The 20812-nt window shown below is 68.4% G+C and overlaps 1 protein-coding gene across 1 annotated transcript; it reads left to right on the top strand.

The window, feature by feature from the left end:
* Positions 1-1529: 1529 nt before the first annotated feature.
* On the top strand, positions 1530-20126 carry CACNA1A (calcium voltage-gated channel subunit alpha1 A; the record flags this gene model as incomplete). Its single annotated transcript, XM_040581018.1, is given in 24 exon segments — positions 1530-2234; positions 6680-6785; positions 7558-7697; positions 9748-9811; positions 9813-9840; positions 9930-10082; positions 10619-10806; positions 11502-11605; positions 11688-11803; positions 11891-11947; positions 12064-12156; positions 12979-13188; positions 13267-13379; positions 14911-15023; positions 15460-15591; positions 15735-15807; positions 15926-16043; positions 16134-16201; positions 16293-16399; positions 18378-19106; positions 19236-19594; positions 19749-19783; positions 19785-19891; positions 19997-20126. Coding segments are annotated over 24 exon segments (3621 nt in total), but the record flags the coding sequence as incomplete, so codon positions are not given.
* Between the last annotated feature and the right edge of the window lie 686 nt (positions 20127-20812).

Raw genomic sequence — 20812 nt, 5'->3', positions numbered from 1 at the left:
CACTCGTGTGCACATCATCCCACCCACAGGTGTGCACGTCCTCACACGTGGCTGGGCACATCCTTGCCCGTGGTCCTGCAGACCCTTGCCCATGGCTTTGCACGCCCGCGCACAGGGTCCTGCCTGTGCTTTTGCACGCCCATGCACGCCATTCTGCCCATGGCTTTGCACACCTGTGCACGCTGTCCTGGCCCTGGTTGTGCACAGGGTCCTGCCTGTGGCTTTGCACGCCCGTGGCCACCCTGCCCCTGGCTTTGCACACCCATGCACACTGTCCTGCTCCTGGGTGTGCACAGGGTCCTGCCCCTGGCTTTGCACACCCATGGGCACTGTCCTGCCCCGACTCTGCACGCCTGTGCACTCTGTCCTGCCCCAGTTTTTGCACGCCCGATGCACGGGGTCCTGCCCCTGCTTTGCACACCCGTGGCCACCCTGCCCGTGGCTTTGCACGCCCGTTGCACCCTGCCCATGCTTTGCACACCCCTGGCCACCCTGCCCGTGGCTTTGCACACCCCTGGCCACCCTGCCCCTGCTTTGCACACCCCTGGCCACCCTGCCTGTGGTTTTGCACGCGCCTGGCCACCCTGCCCGTGGCTTTGCACACCCCTGGCCACCCTGCCCGTGCTTTGCACACCCCTGGCCACCCTGCCCGTGGCTTTGCACACCCCTGGCCACCCTGCCCGTGGTTTTGCACGCCCCTGGCCCCCTGCCCGTGGCTTTGCACGCCCGATGCACCCTGCCCGTGGCTTTGCACACCCCTGGCCACCCTGCCCGTGCTTTGCACACCCCTGGCCACCCTGCCCGTGCTTTGCACGCCCGTGGCCATCCTGCCCGTGCTTTGCACACCCCTGGCCACCCTGCCCGTGCTTTGCACGCCCGATGCACCCTGCCCGTGCTTTGCACGCCCCTGGCCACCCTGCCCCTGCTTTGCACTCCCCTGGCCACCCTGCCCCTGCGTTGCACGCCCCTGGCCATCCTGCCCGTGCTTTGCACGCCCCTGGCCACCCTGCCCGTGGCTTTGCACACCCCTGGCCACCCTGCCCGTGCTTTGCACGCCCGTGGGCACGCGCGGCGGCTCAGCCGGTGCCCGGTGGGCGCTGGACCCCGCGGCGCTGCCCCCCCAGCGCCCCCCCCGAGCCCCCCTCCAGCATCGCGCCCGTTTTAGCCCCAACCCGGGCGGCGGCGGCGGCGGCGGAGGTGGAGGAGAAGGAAGAGCCCCGCGGGCGGGGGGGGGGGGGGGGGAAGGAGGAGGAGGAGGGGGGGGGGAGCGGGGAGGAGGGGGGAGGGGGGGAGGAGGAGGAGGAGGAGGAGGGGGGAGGAGCGCGGAGGCTCTGCCGCAGCCCGGGCCGATGGGCCCCGCCGCCCCGCTGCTGCCGGGGGGCTGACGGCGACCCCCGCCCGGCCCCGCCGTGCCCGAGGGGGGGGGACGCGCCCGCAGCGCCCCCGCCCCCGCGGTTTGGTTATTTTTTTTTTTTTTAATTTTTTTTTTTTATATACTATTTTTCTTTTCGGCGCTTTGGGCTTTTTAAGGGGGGGGGTGTCCCCCCGCCCTGCCCCGCGCTGCCGGTGGGCGCCTGCCGGGGGCGGCGGGACGCGCTGACCGGGGCGGTTCTCTCGCCCCCGCCCCATATTGGCGCAGCCGGGGGGGCAACCCCCCCCCCGCTGCATCGGGGCACCTCACCCCCCCCCCAGCGCCAGCCGCAGCGGGGACCCCCCCCCAGCGGGGGTGCCGCACCGCCCCCACCCCCCGCCGCCGGCTCGCGGGGGGGGCAGCACCCACGGCGGGGGCGCGCAGGAAGGATGCCCGGGTCCTAGCGCCGCCTGAACGACCCCCCCCCCGCTGTCAGCCGGCCGGGGCCCCCCCCCCCGCGCCCGCCCCCCCCCCCCGCCGCGGCGGCGGCCCATGGGATGTGATGAGCTTCGCGGCGGCCCCAGCAGCGTGAGCGGCCCCGCAGGATGCCTCGCCCGGCAGACGATGGAGCGGCCCGTTACGGGGCGGGGGGCGGCGGCCCCGGGGCGGCGGCGGGGGGCCGGGGTGCCGGGGGTCCCCGCCAGGGGGGCCCCCCCGGGGCGCAGAGGATGTACAAGCAGTCGATGGCCCAGCGGGCCCGCACCATGGCTCTCTACAACCCCATCCCCGTCCGGCAGAACTGCCTGACGGTCAACCGCTCCCTCTTCCTCTTCAGCGAGGACAACGTGGTGAGGAAATACGCCAAAAAGATCACCGAATGGCCATATCCTTTGGGGGACACCCGCGACCCCCGGCCCCCCTGCCCCGCACCGGCTCCCGGTCCCCATCCCCCTGCCCCGCACCGCATCCCCGTCCCCATGCTGGGGTCCCCATCCCCTGCCCCGCACCGCATCCCCGTCCCCATGCTGGGGTCCCCATCCCCTGCCCCGCAGCGGGTCCCCATCCCCTGCCCCGCACCGCATCCCCGTCCCCATGCTGGGGTCCCCATCCCCTGCCCCGCACCGGGTCCCCATCCCCTGCCCCGCACCGCATCCCCGTCCCCATGCTGGGGTCCCCATCCCCTGCCCCCGCACCGGGTCCCCATCCCCTGCCCTGCACCGGCTCCCCGTCCCCGTGCTGGGGTCCCATCCCCATCCCCCTGCCCTGCAATGGGTCCCTGTCCCCATCCCCCTGCCCTGCACCGGGTCCCTGTCCCTATGCCGGGGACCCCATCCCCCTTCTCTGCTCTGGGGTCCCCATCCCCATCCCCCTGCCCTGCTCTGCGGTCCCCATCCCCATCCCCCTGCCCTGCTCTGGGGTCCCCATCCCCATGCTGCGGTCCCCATCCCTCTGCCCTGCTCTGGGGTCCCCATTCACCCTGCCCTGCATCCTGTCCCCATCCCCACATCGGGGTCCCCATCGCTGTGCCCTGCATGCTGTCCCTATCCCCTTTTTGGGGTCCTCATCACCCTGCCCTGCATCCTGTCCCCATCCCCACATTGGGATCCCCATCTCCCTACCCTGCACCAGGTCCCTGTCCCCATTTTGGGGTCCTCATCTCCCTGCCCTGCACCATGTCCCTGTTCCTGTCCCCGTGCTGGTGACAGCATCACCCTGCCCTGCACCATGACCCCATCCCCATTTTGGGGACGCCATCACCCTGCCCTGTGCTGGGTCCCTGTCCCCATGCTGGGGTCCCCATCTCCCTGCCCTGCACCATGTCCCTGTCCCCATTTTGGGGTCCTCATCTCCCTGCCCTGCACCCTGTTCCTGTCCCCATTTTGGGGTCCCCATCTCCCTGCCCTGCACCAGGTCCCCATCCCTGTCCCCATCCCCCTGACCTGCATTGGGGTCCCTGTCCCCATGTCCTGTGCCAGCTCCCTGTCCCCATGCTGGGGACCCCCATCTCCCTGCCCCGTGCCAGGTCCCTGTCCCCTGTGCCCATTCCCCTGCCCTCCACTGGGGTCCCCGTCCCCATGTGCTGCGCCAGCTTCCCATCCCTGTGTCGGGGTCCCCATCCCCATATTGGGGTCCCCAACTCCTTTGCCTTGCCTGAGGCCCCCACCCGCATGCTGAGGTCCCCACCCCCCTGCCCTGCATTGGGGACCCCATTTCCCTGCCCTGCACCAGCTCCCTGTCCCCATCCCCCTGCCCTGCACTGGGGTCCCCGTCCCCATCTCCCTGTCCCCATGCTGCATCCCTGTCCCCAACCCCTGCCCGGGGTCCCCAGTCCCATGTTGGGGTCCCCAGCCCCCAGCCCCTCCCCTCTGTCCCCATGGCCGTGCCCTGTGCCGGTCCCTGGCCCTGCCCGGTGGGTCTGGGGGGTCCAGTTCATCCTGGGGGGGCTGGAGGACACCATTGCACCAGCATCTCACGGTGCCCTCATTGGGGAGGGGGGGGCTGACCTGGCGTCCTCGTGTCCCTGCACCCCTTGGCACTGGGCTCAGCCCCACTGGACCCCCAGTGCCAGCAGAGCCCATCTCCATCACCCCGGGGGTCCCCTGGACTTGGGGTGTCCCCAGGGCCGTGTCCCCCCCCCCTCCCAGGGCTGACCCGCTGGGGCGTTTGGGGGCGTGGGGCTGTTTTGGGGCTCCAGCCCCACTGCCCTTGGGTGCCTCCCACCCTGTGTCCCCCCCCCCAAACCCCTCATCTGGCTGTGGCACCCCAAAAGGGCCACCGTCACTGCTGCTCGTGGCCGTGAGGGCCCTGTGTGGGCTGGGGGGGCAGCACGCGGTTTTGGGGCGCTGCCAAGGGAGCGGTGGGCTCAGCGCCAGGTCAGGTCTGGCCATGTGCCTCCCCCGAGCCTCTCGGGGGGACCCCTGAAACCGGGGGGGGGGGCGCGGGTTTGGGCAGCCGGTGCTGCCGGTACCCCACTGGGCATGTGTGCCGCAGCCGCGGTGCTGTGCCATGGGCGGCGAGGGCACGCGGCCGGCGCAGCACCGAAATGTCGGCCCCGGTGCGGGGACGGTGCTGGCGGTGGCGGGGGGCAGAGCCGTCGAGGGGGGGGGATTTGCCGCGTGGAAGCGAGTGTGCCGGTGCGTGGCCGTGCCGTGCCGCAGCAGGATGGGCACCGTCCTGCTTGTGCTGTGCCAGGACCTGGTGGCCGGCACACTGGCACCCGCCATGCTGGGCCCGTCCCCGCTGCCATGTGCCAGGCGGGTCACCGTGCCGTGGGGAAGGGGCTTAGTGGCTGTGGCGGGGGGGGGGGGCAAGCGTGGAAAAGCCGCGAGCCGGGGCTCAGCTGTCGCAGCGGGTCGGGTCCTGCCGGGTGGCCAGGGCTGCCGGCGAGGCGGGTGTGGGGCTGGGGGTGCCGGAGCTGCCGGCGGGCGTGGGGGGGGCTGGGGGTGATGCACCAAACCGCCCACCCCGAGCCCCTGCGGGCCCCATCCTGCGGGCGCACGGAGCCTCCCCCATGGTGATGGGTGCGAGGAGGCGGCGGGCTCCGTTTGGCCGGGGGGGGGGGGGGGGGGGGATGCTCCCATGGCACCCCAAAGCCCCGGGCACCCATGTTCCAGCTCCCCGCGGTGGGCTGTGGCACGGCCACGCTCACGGCTGGCACGGCTCGGGGGGGCTGCCCCGGCTCGGGGGGGCAGAGCTGGCCCTGGGCACCAGTCCCCGGTGGCTGGAGAGCTGTGCCGTGCCGGATAGCCGCGCTGTGCCAGATAGCTGTGCTGCATCGCTGTGCTGTGCTGGATGCCTGTGCTGCCCCGGATAACTGTGCCGTGCCAGATAGCTGTGCCGGATAGTGGTGCCGTGCCGGATAGCGGTACCGGATAGCCGTGCTGTGCTGGGCAGCCGTGCCGTGCCAGATAGCTGTGCTGTGTCCGCGAGCTGTGCCAGATAACCGTACTGTGCCGGATAGCCGTGCCGGATAGCCGTGCCGCGCTGGATGGCTGAGCTGAATAGCCATGCCAGGCAGCTGAGCTGTGCCGAGTAGCCCTGCCATGCCAGATAGCCGTGCCAGGCCACACAGCCATGCCGAATGGCTCTGCCATGTAGTCATGCCAGGCCAGATAGCCGCGCCAAACGGCTGTGCCAGTAACCGTGCTGGGCTGTGGCGGATGGCCGTGATGGGTGCTCGTGGCAGGCCACACAGCCGTGCCCTTAGCATCGCCGAATTGCCATGCCGGACAGCCGTGCTGCGCTGGGGAGCGGTGCCATGCCGGGTAGCCACGCCGTGCTAGATGGCTGTGCCATGCTGGATAGCCTTGTTGGATGGCCGTGTCGTGCCGGATAGCTGCGCCGTGCCAGATAGCCATGCTGGACAGCTGTGCCATGGCGGGTAGCTGTGCTGTGCTGGATAGCTGTGCCGGGTAGCCGTGCCATGCCAGATAACTGTGCCATGCCGGATAGCCTTGTTGGATGGCTGTGCCATGCCGGATAGCTGTGCTGTGCCGGATAGCCGTGCCAAATATCGTGCTGTGTCGGGCAGTGGGGCCAGTGGCCGTGCCCCACGCCTTGGCTGCGCCACAGAGAGCCGGGCAGCAGGATCTGGCCCCATCGTTGCATCCGTCATTGCCACCAGCGCGACCTCGGCTCAGCCCTCGGTCCCGGCCATGGGGCAGCTCTGCTGGGGTGCCTGGGGGCTGCGGCACCTGAGCAGGGCCGGCGGCACGAACGGGGGGTCCCACTCTGTGGCCACATAACGTGGTGCAGAACTGCCCACAGGGCTGCAGGGTGGGGGGTCTTGAGCCCCCCGACCCAGCCCCAGTCCTTGCTTGGCCATCACCGCCGCCACCGCTGCGGTGCCATGGCCATGGGCAGGGTACGGCCACGCTGCTGCCACCGCAGCCCGGCACAGCCGGTTGGGCAGGGGGTTGCACTCGCTGAACGTGGACCCCAAAGCGCACACGGGTGCCGGTGGCGGCGGCATCACCGTCCTCACCTGGGAGCCAGCGGGGCCAGCCGGGTGCCATGTAGGTCTCCCTGGGTCCTGCTGTCACCGAGGCGCTTTGATCGCCGCCGGCTCCCGCCTGGCGAGAGGCTTCGTGCCGGGGAGCCGGGGCTGCTGGGTCGCGCCTTTGATGGGGAAATTAATGAGCCGCAGAGCACGTGGGCACTGGTGGCAGCCGGGCCCTGTGTCCCTGCCGCCAACCACTGCCGGCACCGTGCGCTGAGCCCCCTACCCCTGGGGCACCCCACCGGCCCCTATCCTGCCTCGGTTTCCCCGACCAGCCTGCTGTGGGGGGACCCCAGCCCCAAGGTGGGTTTTCCTTGACTCGGCCCCACTCCTTTTGAATACATGATTTTAGCCACCATCATCGCGAACTGCATCGTCCTGGCGCTGGAGCAGCACCTGCCCGATGAGGACAAGACCCCCATGTCAGAGCGGCTGGTGAGTGTGGGGCTGGCGGTGGGCTCTGGCAAGGGTCCCCAGGGACCCCTGGGGTTCCAGTGAGGGTTCCCGGGGACCCCTGGTGCTCTGTGAGGGTCCCTGGCCACCACTGGGGCTCTGGCGAGGGTCTCTGACCACCCCTAGGGCTGTGGTGAGGGTCCCTGGCCACCCATGGGGTTCCAGTGAGGGTCCCTGGCCACCACTGGTGCTCTGGTGAGGGTCTGTGGCCACCCCTAGGGCTCTGGTGAGAGTCCCTGGCCACCCATGGGGCACCGGTGGGGGTCTCCAGCCATCCCTGGGGCTCCAGGAGGGTCTCTGGCCACAGCTGGGGCTCCACCGAGGGTCTCTGGCCACTGCTGGGGTTCCAGTGAGGGTCCCCAACCACCCCTGGGGTCCCGATGAGTGTCCCCGGCCACCCCTGGGGCTCCAGCGAGGGTCCCCGACCCACTGTGGGGTCTCTGCTGCAGGTCCCCAGCCACCCCAGCGTGGGTGGCAGGACCGGGGGCTGGCTGCCAGCCGTCACCGTGCACAGCCGGCACCTGGCATGTGGTGGCCGCGCAACCTGTCCCCCCGGACCCGCCGGCGTCCCAGTTTCCTCCTTGCTGGGAATCTGGGCCACGCTGGGAGCAGCGACCGCCTCCACCCCATGGCACCTGGGGATGGTGGGGGGGCCAGGGCTGCCCTGGATGCCCCTTCACCCCATGGGCCGGGAGCGTGCGGGGGTGTCCCCATGTCCCCTGCCCGGTGGCCTCACGCCTGTCGCCATCCCCAGGATGACACGGAGCCGTACTTCATCGGCATCTTCTGCTTCGAGGCGGGGATCAAGATCATCGCGCTGGGCTTTGCCTTCCACAAAGGCTCCTACCTGCGCAACGGCTGGAACGTGATGGACTTTGTGGTCGTCCTCACCGGGTGAGGTCCCGGGCACGGAACACGTGGGGACATGCCACCTCGCTCCGCCCCATGCTTGCGTGCGCGCTTCCACATGCGTGTCAGCCCTGCGCCCGTCCCTGTGTGTGGCAGGGCCACGCGTGTGCGTGCGGGCGGGCAGCCAGGCTGCAGGAACCCCCCGGACCCACATCGCGGGGCGTGTGCGTGCAGAGGGTGCGTTTGCACATGCGTGTGCGTGTGTACATGTGTGCACTGCGTGCAGGGCTGCACCCGCTGGCGGTGCTGGGTGTCACCAGCGCCTGCTGGGCCGGGACCGAGCGAGACATTAATTATCGCCCGCGGTGCTCGTCCTGCTTCCCCAGCGGCAGCAAGTGCCTCTTAGCGCTGTCACAATATTTCCCTGTGCCGCCACTCACCGGCCTGGCACCCGCACCCGCCGCCGGCGCTCCAGCGCCAGCCCCAGCTCCCCGGCCCCAGAGGTGCCCCCAGCCCTGGCACCCTGGCCCCAGCCCCCCCCGACGGCTGCCACGTGCCCTGGGTTCACCCTCTGGCTGGGAGAGCCAGTGGGGAAACTGAGGCAGGGAGCAGCAGGGCTGTTGGAGGGGACATCTGGGTCTGTGCCCTGCGTGCGCTGTGTCCCCTCCGGCGCTCGGGCATGTCGGGGGCTTCGCTCCCCCTGCTCCCCCTGCTCCCCCTGCTCCCCCTGCTCCCCCGCACCCCGCTCTCGTTGCACCCCCCTGCCCCTCCCCCTGCAATTTGGCCCACTCCAGCTCCCCAGCTGCCCCTCCCCCACCCCCAGCCCCTGTCCCCACGCCTACGAATGACCGGCGGCTTCCCCGCGGCTTCGTGGCAAGGGGGATGAATGAACTGGGGGAGCTGCGGCGGGATGAATGGGAGTGAATGGGGGTTATGGGGGTGAATGGGGTGAATGGCATGAATGGGGGTTATGGGGATGAATGGGTGAATGGGGGTTATGGGGATGAATGGCGTGAATGGGGGTTATGGGGATGAATGGGGGTAAGTGGGGTGAATGGGGGTTATGGGGATGAATGGGTGAATGGGGGTTATGGGGATGAATGGCGTGAATGGGGGTTATGGGGATGACTGGGGGTAAGTGGGGTGAATGGGGGTTATGGGGATGAATGGGTGAATGGGGGTTATGGGGATGACTGGTGTGAATGGGGCCGCCCGGTTGCCGTGGCTGTGGGTGGCAGCAGGGGACCCTCCGCAGCCTCAGGGGGGGCCATGAGGCCAGCAATGAGCCCCCAGGATGCACCCGGGTGCCTGGGACCCCCCCCCCCCCCCCCCAGCTGCCATCCGGCCCCTCAGAGACCCTGCGGGCTGGTGCTGGCCGGGGGCTGCGACATCAGCACCGGCAACGCTGCCACGCTCGGCCCGGAAAGGCTAAATATAGCCCAGCGCTCCCGCCTGCGCTGCCGGCATCGCTCCCGGCACGGCCGTGGGCACGTGGCCATGCGGCGGGATGTGGGGGCTCGCTGTGGCCGTGATGGCGCGGCCATGGGGGCTCGCTGTGGCCGTGATGGCATAGCGATGGGCTCGTAGCCACGTGATTGGGGATGCGGGGGCTCTTGGTGGCTATGATGGCACGGCCGTGGGCTCGTGGCCATGTGCTGAGGACATGGAGCACACTGTGGCCGTGATGGCACGGCCGTGGGGCTTGTGGCCACGCGGCGGGGATGTGGGGGCTCTTGGTGACAGCGATGGCATGGCAGTGGGCTTGTGGCCATGCAGCGGAGTCGTGGGGGCTCCCTGTGGCTGTGACATGGGGCATGTGGTGGCCCACGGAGGATGTGTGGCTCTGCTGGGACGTGATGGCTCGTGGTGGCCGTGGTGGCACAACCCATGGGGGTACATAGCCCAGGTGGGACGTGGTGGCCCATGGGGCACATGTGGCTTGCGGTGGCCGTGATGGCACAGCTGTGGGGGACACCTGGTTGGGCTGGGAGCTGGTGGCTTGGTGGCCGCACTGGCACGGCTGGCGGGGGGTCACTGGCCCGGGGGGGGGGGGGGGGGGGCGGTCCCTGCCCACTGACCCACCTCGTGCCCGCAGCATCCTGGCCACGGTGGGCTCCCAGTTCGACCTGCGGACGCTGCGGGCGGTGCGTGTGCTCCGGCCCCCTCAAGCTGGTCTCGGGGATCCCAAGTGAGTGGCGTGAGGGGGTCTGGGGCTGTGTGTATGAGGGGGGGGGGTGGTCCGGGGGGGCCGTGGCTGCTCAGCCCCACCTGGTGCAGGTTTACAAGTCGTCCTGAAGTCCATCATGAAGGCGATGATCCCACTGCTGCAGATCGGCCTCCTCCTGTTTTTCGCGATCCTCATTTTTGCAATCATAGGATTAGAGTTTTATATGGGCAAATTTCACACCACCTGCTTCGACCTGGTGACGGGTAGGTCTGCCCCCCAGCCCCCTCCCCAAATCCCACCCCCCCACCACCCCCCCCGCCCCCCCTAACCCCCCCAACCCCCACCCTGCCCCCACCCTGCCTCAGTTTCCCCATGGGGAGGGCTCAGACCCCGCCGTGGGGACGCTGTGGGGCTGAGGGCCAGCTCCTTCCCACCCCCCCCAATCTCCCTGGGCCCGTGGCCCGCGCCCGATATGGAACGGCCTAATTACTTCTCTCCCCTGATGAAGATGCTGTTAATTGGCGGGAGCTATTTCTGCACAGCAGCAGCGTCAGCACCGTGGCAGAGCCTGGGGGGGGGCGAGGGGGGGCTGCAGGAGGCTGCAGTGAGGGGGGGATGACCAAGGGGGGTCTGGCACCCCCATGGGGGGCACCCTGTGAGCCCAGAGTGTCCTGGGTGAGCGCAGCCCACGGGGGGATAAGCAGGGGTGTAGGCTGGGAGGGGGGTGGGGGTGGGGGGGAGGGGAGGGAGCGATGCCTGGATCTGTGTCCCATGTGCCCCCCCCCCCCCCCCCCAAAAGACGAGATCAAGGTGGAAGTCCCCTGCGGGACGGACGAGCCGGCGCGGATCTGCCCCAACGGCACCAAGTGCAAGAAGTACTGGGAGGGCCCCAACTACGGCATCACCCAGTTCGACAACATCCTCTTCGCCGTCCTGACCGTCTTCCAGTGCATCACCATGGAAGGGTGGACAGACCTCCTCTACTATGTGAGCCCTGACGCCACGGGGATGGGCTCCACCACGGGGGGGGGGGACACCCCCCATGTCCCTCCTGTCCCCCCCAGGTCCCTTCTGTCCCTTCCCCTGGTCCCTTCTTCCCCGCCCCCCCCCAGGTCCCTTCTGCCCCCCCCCACGTCCCTTCTGTCCCCCCCACCCAGGTCCTTTCTGTCTCCATTGCCCCCCCCCCCCCAGGTCCCTTCTGCCCCCCCCCCCGGTCCCTTCTGTCCCCCCCTGCCCAGGTCCTTTCTGTCCCCACTGAAGTCGTTTTCCGTCCCCCAAGGGTGCGGGGGTCCCTGCGGTGTCCCCCTGGGGGTCCCTGTTTGCTGCTTCGGTGCTGGGGTGCTGCTGGGTGTGTGAGGATGGAGGGGAAGGGGGTACAGCCCCCCCTCCCCCCAAAAAAGCTGGAGGTGGCTTGCAGAGGGAGGGGTTGTTGTGGAGGAGGGGGGTACACCAAAAAAACGGTGTTGGGGTCCCCTCTCTGCTGGCAGCCCCAAATCCTGCAGGGATGCTCTGCACCCCCCGCCCTGTGGTGTGGGGAGCACGGCTGGAGGATTTGGGGTGCCACCAGCCCCCGGGGGGAGGAGATCAGAGCCCATTATGAGAGAAATGGGGCTGTGCCCATGGCCCCCCCCCCCTCCCGGCTCATGGGACCCCCCACCCCTGACCCCTGTTACCCCCCTCAGAGCAACGATGCCTCAGGGAACACTTGGAACTGGCTGTACTTCATCCCCCTCATCATCATCGGCTCCTTTTTTATGCTGAACCTAGTGCTGGGGGTGCTGTCCGGGTAAGCGGCAGGGGGGGGGGCTCGGGGAGGGGGCGCCCACCTCAGCTCCCCCCCACCCCCCCAGCTGATGCCAGCCCCGCAGGGAGTTTGCCAAAGAGCGGGAGCGGGTGGAAAACCGCCGGGCGTTTCTGAAGCTGCGGCGGCAGCAGCAGATCGAGCGGGAGCTCAATGGCTACATGGAGTGGATCTCCAAGGCGGGTGAGGGCCGTGACCCGCCCCCCCCCTCCCCGGGGACCTCTGCGCCCCCCCCCCCCAGCCCCGCTGACCCCCCTGCTTTTCTCTCAGAAGAAGTGATCCTGGCAGAGGACGACACTGAGGGAGAGCCCCGACACCCTTTCGATGGTAAGTGCCCTGCCCCGGCGCGTGCCCCGGCGGGGGGTGGGCACCCCTGGGGGTGGGGGTGTCCCAGTGAGGACCCCCGAGTGACGCCCGCCTCCCTCTGCCCCTCACCCCTGCGGGAGCTCTCCGGAGGGCCACCATCAAGAAGAGCAAGACGGACCTGCTGAGCCCTGAGGATGCTGAGGAGCAGCTGGCCGACATCTCCTCCGTGGGTGGGTGGGGGTCGGGGTGCCCCCAGCTAGGGGGGATGGGTGGGGGGTGGGGGGGTGACGGGTAATGAGTGATGGGGGGAGTGATGGGAGGGGGTGATAGTTTTGGGGATGATGGGTGGGGGTGATGAGGGGAGGACAATGGGTGATGGGGTGATGGGTGGGGGGCTGATGGGTGATGGGGTGATGGACAGTGGGGTGATGGGGTGATGGTTGATGGGGTGATGGGTGATGGGGTGATGGACAGTGGGATGAAAAGTCGGGGGGTGGTGGGTGACGGGGTGATGAATGATGGGTTGGTGGATGATGGGGTGATGGACAGTGGGGTGATGGACGATGGGGGGATGGGCAATATGGTGATGGATGATGTTTTGGTGGGTGACAGGGTGATGGATGGTGGGGTGATGGTTGATGGGGTGCTGGACAACAGGGTGGTGGTTGATGGGGTAATGGGCAATGGGGTGATGGATGATGGGTTGATGGTTGGTGGGGTGATGGACAATGGGGTGGTGGGTGATGGGGTGATGGATGATGGGGCGGTGGGTGATGGGGTGATGGATGATGGGGTGGTGGGTGATGGGGTGATGGGTGATGGACCATGGGGTGGCGGTTGCTGGGGTGACAGATGATGGGGTGGTGGGTGATGGAGTGATGGGTGATGGACCATGAGGTGGCGGTCACTGGGGTGCCGAGTGGGGGGTCACCCGTCCGGCGGCTGCCGGCTCAGCGGGTACCACCTTCCCGCTGTGGTGCGGGGCGCGCCAGCGGGGCGGCAGGGGGTTCCCTCGTGACGTGGTGGCGGCTGGGGCCCCCCGCGCCCCGCAGGCTCCCCCTTCGCCCGCGCCAGCCTCAAAAGTGCCAAGCTGGAGAACGCCACCTTCTTCCACAAGCGGGAGCGGCGGATGCGCTTCCACATCCGGCGCATGGTGAAAACTCAGGCCTTCTACTGGACGGTGCTGAGCCTGGTGGCGCTGAACACCCTGTGCGTCGCCATCGTCCACTACGACCAGCCCGAGTGGCTCTCCGACTTCCTCTGTGAGTGACCCCCCCGCCCCTCCCCCCCCGCCGCCCCCCACCCCCCCTCACGCTCTCTCCCCGCCCCTCCCCCCCCAGACTATGCAGAATTCATTTTCTTGGGACTCTTTATGTCCGAAATGTTTATAAAAATGTACGGGCTGGGGACGCGGCCTTACTTCCACTCGTCCTTCAATTGCTTCGACTGTGCCGTGAGTGCGGGGCCGGCGCAGCCAGCGGGGGGCAGGGGGCGGGGGTGGGATGGGGTGGGGTGGGGATGGGGGTGGGAATGGAGATGGGGTGGAATGGGATGGGGTGGGATGGGGATGGGATGGGGATGAGGTGGGGTAGGATGGGGATGGGGATGGGTGGGATGGGGTGGGATGGGGATGGGATGGGGATGAGGTGGGATGCGGTTGGAATGGGGATGGGGGTGGGATGTGCTGGGAATGAGGATGGGGATGGGATGGGGATGGGGGTGGGATGTGGTGGGAATGAGGATGGGGATGGGATGGGGATGGGGGTGGGATGTGGTGGGAATGAGGATGGGGATGGGATGGGGATGGGGGTGGGATGTGGGAATGAGGATGGGGATGGGATGGGGATGAGGTGGGGTGGGATGGGGATGAGAATGGGGATGGGGTGGGATGGGGATGGGGGTGGGATGTGGTGGGAATGAGGATGGGGATGGGATGGGGATGGGGGTGGGATGTGGGAATGAGGATGGGGATGGGATGGGGATGAGGTGGGGTGGGATGGGGATGAGGATGGGGATGGGGTGGGATGGGGTGGGATGGGGATGGGATGGGGATGAGGTGGGATGCGGTTGGAATGGGGATGGGGGTGGGATGTGGTGGGAATGAGGATGGGGATGGGATGGGGATGGGGGTGGGATGTGGGAATGAGGATGGGGATGGGATGGGGATGAGGTGGGGTGGGATGGGGATGGGATGGGGTGGGATGGGGATGGGATGGGGATGAGGTGGGATGCGGTTGGAATGGGGATGGGGGTGGGATGTGGTGGGAATGAGGATGGGGATGGGATGGGGATGGGGGTGGGATGTGGTGGGAATGAGGATGGGGATGGGATGGGGATGAGGCGGGGTGGGATGCAGATGGGGACGGGGTGGGATGGGGATAGGATGGGGTGGGGATGGGGTTGGGGATGGGGTGGGATGGGACGGGGATGAGGATGGGGATGGAGTGGGGTGGGACGGAGATGAGGATGCAGTTGGGATGGGGGTGGGAATGGAGGTGGGATAGGGATGGGGACAGGGTTGGAGTTGGATGGGGTGGGATGTGGTGGGGATGGGGATGGAGTGGGGTGGGATGGGGATGAGGATGCGATTGGGATGGGGTGGGGGATGGGGATGGGATGGGATGACGTTTGGGTTGGATAGGGTGAGATGGGGATGGCATTGGTTGGGGATGAGAATGGGATGGAGATGGAGAGGGGATGAGGATGGGATGGGAATGGGGATGGAGACAGGATGAAGATGAGGGTGGGATGGGGATGGGGTGGGGATGGGATGAGGACAAGATGTGGATGAGGGTGGGGATGGGATGGGGACAGGATGGGATGGGATGCAGTTGGGATGAGGATGAGGATGGGGATGGGATGGGATAGGGATGGGATAGAGTGGGATGGGGATGAGGCTGCGATGGGATGAAGGCAAGGTGAGAATGGGGAAGGGGTTAGGAAGGGCTGGGGTGGGGACAGGACGGGGACGCTCCCGCTCCCAGGTTATCATCGGAAGCATCTTCGAGGTGATCTGGGCTGTTGTGAAGCCAGGAACATCCTTCGGGATCAGCGTGCTGCGAGCTCTCAGGTTACTGCGTATCTTCAAAGTCACAAAGTAAGTGGTGACGGGTCGGGGGGCGGCTGCTCCGGCCGTGTCCGTGGGTCCGTCCGTGTCCGTGGGTCCGTCCGTGTCCGTGGGTCTGTCCGTGTCCGTGTCCGTGGGCACAGGGGCCGTGTGAGTGTGAGCGAGCGTGTGGGTGCACAGAGCCATCGTGGGGTACCTGGGTGCCGAGCTGTGTCCCCCGTGCCTTGGCTGTCCCCTGTCCCCTCCCCATCCCTGCGTCCCCTCACTGTCCCCCTGGTGTCCCCTCGTTATCCCCATGTCCCCTCCCCGTCTCTGTGTCCCCTTGCCACCCCATATCCCCGTGTCCCCTCACTGTCCCCACGTCTCCCCCCATATCCCTCTGTCCCCTCGCTGTCCCCGTGTCCCCCTGCCATCCCTGTGTCCCTTGGCGTCCCCGTGGCCCCACAGCCCGGCTCTGCCCTGGCAGGTACTGGGCTTCCCTGAGGAACCTGGTGGTCTCCCTCCTGAACTCCATGAAGTCCATCATCAGCCTCCTCTTCCTCCTCTTCCTCTTCATCGTCGTCTTTGCCCTTTTGGGGATGCAGCTCTTCGGGGGACAGTGAGTAACTGGGCAGGGGACAGGGTCCCCCGGGACCCCCCGGTTCCCCAGCATGGGGGTGTCTCTGTGCCCCCAGGTCCCTGCTGGGGGGCACCCGGCTGGGGTGGGGCTCCCACCGCTGCCCACACCCCCCCCCCCCCCAGGTTCAATTTTGACGACGGGACCCCTCCCACCAACTTCGACACTTTCCCAGCAGCAATAATGACAGTGTTTCAGGTAGGAACCCCTCTGCCCCCCACCCCCGGGGGTCCCGAGGAAGCGGGGTGCTGGGGGGAGCCCCCCACTTCCCCCACGGCTCCTTCTCCCCATCCCCCCCCACCCCCCCCCCCCCCAGATCCTGACGGGCGAAGACTGGAACGCGGTGATGTACGACGGGATCAAATCTCAGGGCGGCGTCAAGGGGGGGATGGTTTTCTCTGTCTACTTCATCGTCCTCACCCTCTTCGGCAACTGTATCCTTGGGGCGCTGGGGGGGTCCGGGGGGGGGTCCCCGGGGGGTCCAGGCTGCCACCAGACCTGCTTTGCCTTGACGGGGCGCCCAGACACCCTCCTCAACGTCTTCTTGGCCATCGCGGTGGACAACCTGGCCAATGCACAGGAGCTCACTAAGGTGGGTGCCGATGTGGGGGGCGCGGCAGGGACCCCCCCCCCCATTGCCCGCAGCCGCGGGGCTGGGCTGGACATGGCGTGGGGCGTTGCAGGACGAGCAGGAGGAGGAAGAAGCCGCCAACCAAAAGCTGGCGCTGCAGAAGGCGAAGGAGGTGGCCGAAGTGAGCCCGCTCTCCGCGGCCAACATGTCCGTCACCATGTAAGTGCGTCGTGTGCCCAGCTCCAGCCTTGGCTGTGTCCCTGGATCCGTACCCGGATCCATCCCGGCTCTGCCCCCCGCTCCATCCTCGTCTCCACCCCTGACTCCATCCCCAGCTCCATCTGCTGCCTGATGGCCACCTCTGTCCTGGCTCCGTCCCTGGCTCCACCCTGACTTGTTGCCGGGCTTCATTCCTGGATCCATCTGTGGCTCCCCCCCAGCTCCATTCTCGGCTCCATCCTCTGCTCCATACGGGCTCCATCCCAGACTCCATCGCGGTTCCATCCCGGCTCCATCCTCAGGTCCATCCCGGCTCCATCCTCGGCTCCATCCCAGCTCCACCCCAGCTTCATCCTTGGCTCCATTCGGGTTCCATCCCAGCTTCATCCCAGCTCCATCTTTGGCTCCATCCCATCTCCATCCTGGCTCCATCCCGGCTCCATCCTCGGCTCCATCCCACCTCCATCCCAGCTTCATCCCAGCTCCATCTTTGGCTCCATCCTCGGCTCCATCCTCGGCTCCATCCCACCTCCATCCCACCTTCATCCTTGACTCCATCCCATCTCCATCCGGCTCCATCCCGGCTCCATCCTGGATCCATCCTCGGCTCCATCCCAGCTCCACCCCAGCTTCATCCTTGGCTCCATTCAGGTTCCATCCCAGCTTTGTCCTCAGCTCCGTCCTTGGCTCCATCCCAGCTTCATCCCAGCTCCATCTTTGGCTCCATCCCATCTCCATCCCGGCTCCATCCTTGGCTCCATCCCACCTCCATCCTTGGCTCCATCCCAGCTCTATCCCAGCTCCATCCCGGCTCCATCCTCGGCTCCATCCCGGCTCCATCCTTGGCTCCATCCCACCTTCATCCTTGGCTCCATCCCATCTCCATCCGGCTCCATCCCGGCTCCATCCCAGCTCCATCCTCGGCTCCATCCTGGCTCCATCCTCAGCTCCATCCTGGCTCCATCCTCGGCTCCATCCCAGCTCTATCCCAGCTCCATCCCGGCTCCATCCTCGGCTCCATCCCGGCTCCATCCTCGGCTCCATCCCACCTTCATCCTTGGCTCCATCCCATCTCCATCCAGCTCCATCCCAGCTCCATCCCAGCTCCATCCCAGCTCCATCCCGGCTCCACCTTTGGCTCCATCCCAGCTCCACCCCAGCTTCATCCTTGGCTCCATTCGGGTTCCATCCCGGCTTCGTCCTCAGCTCCGTCCTTGGCTCCATCCCAGCTCCATCCCGACTCCATCCCAGCTCCATCCTCGGCTCCATCCCACCTCCATCCTTGGCTCCATCCCGGCTCCATCCTCGGCTCCATCCCACCTCCATCCTTGGCTCCATCCCAGCTCCATCCCAGCTCCATCCTCAGCTCCATCCTGGCTCCATCCCATCTCCATCCCGGCTCCATCCCGGCTCCATCCCGGCTCCATCCCGGCTCCATACTCGGCTCCATCCCGGCTCCATCCCGGCTCCATCCTCGGCTCCATCCTCGGCTCCATCCTGGCTCCATCCCGGCTCCATCCTCGGCTCCATCCCACCTCCATCCCGGCTCCATCCCACCTTCATCGTTGGCTCCATCCCATCTCCATCCGGCTCCATCCCAGCTCCATCCTCGGCTCCATCCCGGCTCCACCTTTGGCTCCATCCCAGCTCCATCCCGGCTCCATCCCGGCTCCATCCTCGGCTCCATCCCAGCTCCACCCCAGCTTCATCCTTGGCTCCATTCGGGTTCCATCCCGGCTTTGTCCTCAGCTCCGTCCTTGGCTCCATCCCAGCTCCATCCCAGCTTCATCCCGGCTCCATCCTCGGCTCCATCCCACCTCCATCCTTGGCTCGCTCCATCCCAGCTCCATCCCAGCTCCATCCTCAGCTCCATCCTTGGCTCCATCCCACCTCTATCCCTGCTCCATCCCTGCTCCATCCTGGCTCCACCCCGGCCGACCTCTGGCTCCGGCGCGCGGGCTGTGGCTCCGTGCTGCAGGAAGGAGCAGCAGAAGAACCAGAAGGCCTCGAAGTCGGTGTGGGAGCAGCGGACGAGCGAGCTGCGCAAGCAGAACCTGCTGGCCAGCCGCGAGGCGCTCTACAGCGAGCTGGACCCCGAGGAGCGCTGGAAGGTGCCCTACGCCCGCCACCTGCGCCCTGACATGAAGACCCACCTGGACCGCCCGCTGGTGGTGGACCCCCAGGAGAACCGCAACAACAACACCAACAAGACGCGTCCCGGCGAGCCGCTGCCGGAGCCCCGTTTCAGCCAGCCCCGCACCGATGAGCTGCGGCGGCAGCCGCGCTACCCTGATCCCGGTGGTCCCCGGCCCGGCGAGCCCCCCGCCAGCCGCCGGCCCCGCAGCATCAGCCGGGAGCCGGAGCGGGAGCCCAGCCAGGAGCGCGGCTACACCGATGCCGAGCGCCTCAAAGCCGTCGAGCGCCGGCACCGGGCTGGCGGCAGCCGGGATGGCCGCGCTGGGTCACCGCAGCCTGAGCGCGAGCACCGGCGGCACCGGGCACACCGGCGGGTGGCCGAGGAGGGCGAGGAGGGCACGCGGCCCGAGCGACGGCCGCGGCACCGGGAGGGTGGCCGGCCGGGACGGGGCGAGGGGGACGGGGAGCACGGGGATGGTGAGCGACGCCGGCGGCACCGCCACGCTGCACCGGCCGCCTACGATGGCGAGGGCAGGCGGGACGACAAGGAGAGGCGGCACCGGCGGCGGAGGTGAGCGCACAGGACCCCCTGGCGATGGCAGGACCCCAGGAGCTCCGCCAGCTCTTGGGGGGGCCCGAGTCCCCTGGGAGCTGTACAGGGGGGTCTCCTCTGAGCCCCCTCCCCTCCGCCTCCCCCCAGGGAGACCCAGACCCCTGGCGTGCCGGCCGGCCCCACGCTCTCCACCACCCGCCCCATCCAGCAGGACGTGGGGCGCCGGGAGCCCCCCGTAGCCGAGGACATCGACAACATGAAGAACAACAAGCTGGCCACTGCCGAGCCCCCCGCGCCCCCCACCATGGGCAATCACACCGCCTGCCCCACCGGAGCCCCCCCCCGCCGCCCCCCTGTCACCACCAACCCTCCCCCCGAAAACAGCTTGGTGGTCACCAACCCCAGCACCCACAACAACCTCGCCAAGGGGGGGGGGAAGCCAGAGCACACGGCTGTGGACATCCCACCCCCCCTCCCGCCGCCCCCCACCAGTGCCCTGGTGCAAGGTAGGGGGGACCCCTGGGGGCTGGGGTTTGTGGGAGATGGGGGGGGTGGGGGTGGGGGGCGCGGGGCAGGAGGTCTGGGGGGGGGGTCTGTGGTGGCCGGGGGGGGGGGGGGGTCTGGGGGGGTCGGGGGGTCATGACAGCGCTGCTCCCGCAGTGAACAGGAACGCCAACCCCGAGCCGCTGCCTCCGCAAGGAGGAGGAGGAGGAGAAGAAGGAGGAAGGCGACGGGCAGGACGAGAACGGCCCCAAGCCCATGGTGCCCTACAGCTCCATGTTCATCCTCTCCACCACCAACCCGTGAGCACCACCGGGGGCAGGGGGGGGGGGGCTGGGGGGGCCCTGGGGGGTCCCCCTCACCCCCCCACCCCCCCCGCCATGTCCCCGTCCCCCCTCCCCCCCCAGGTTTCGCCGGCTGTGCCACTACATCGTCAACCTGCGGTACTTCGAGATGTGCATCCTGATGGTCATCGCCATGAGCAGCATCGCCCTGGCCGCCGAGGACCCTGTGCAGCCCAACGCCCCCCGCAACAATGTGAGCCCCCCCCCCCCCAAACAGGGACCCCTCCAGTGCTGTCGGACTGAGCCCCCTCCTCACAGCGCTGCAATGTAGGGTGGAGCGCCCCAAAACAACACCCAGAGTGGGGGTCCCCCTCCTTGTCCTGCCTTGGAGACCCTGCCTGCACCCCCGGGGGGGACGACTGGGGGAGGGGCAAGATGCCAGGAGGGTTGTCCTGGGGTGTCAGGGGGTCCTGGGAGGGTCCTGGGGTCCCAGGGGATCCTGGGAGGGTCCTGGGGTGGGGTGCCAGAGGGTCCTGGGAGGGTCCCAGGAGGGTCCTGGGGTGCCAGGGGGTCCCAGGAGGGTCCCGGGGTCCCAGGGGGTCCTGGGAGGGTCCTGGGGTGCCAGGGGGTCCCGGGAGGGTCCCGGGGTCCCAGGGGGTCCTGGGAGGGTCCTGGGGTGGGGTGCCAGAGGGTCCTGGGAGGGTCCCAGGAGGGTCCTGGGGTGCCAGGGCGTCCCAGGAGGGTCCCGGGGTCCCAGGGGGGTCCTGGGAGGGTCCCGGGGTGCCAGGGGGTCCCGGGAGGGTCCCGGGGTCCCAGGGGGTCCTGGGAGGGTCCTGGGGTGGGGTGCCAGAGGGTCCTGGGAGGGTCCCAGGAGGGTCCTGGGGTGCCAGGGCGTCCCAGGAGGGTCCCGGGGTCCCAGGGGGGTCCTGGGAGGGTCCC

Source organism: Falco naumanni (genome assembly GCF_017639655.2).
Source record: "Falco naumanni isolate bFalNau1 chromosome 13 unlocalized genomic scaffold, bFalNau1.pat SUPER_13_unloc_1, whole genome shotgun sequence".
NCBI lineage: Eukaryota > Metazoa > Chordata > Aves > Falconiformes > Falconidae > Falco > Falco naumanni.
This window is presented reverse-complemented; position numbering and strand designations above follow the sequence as displayed.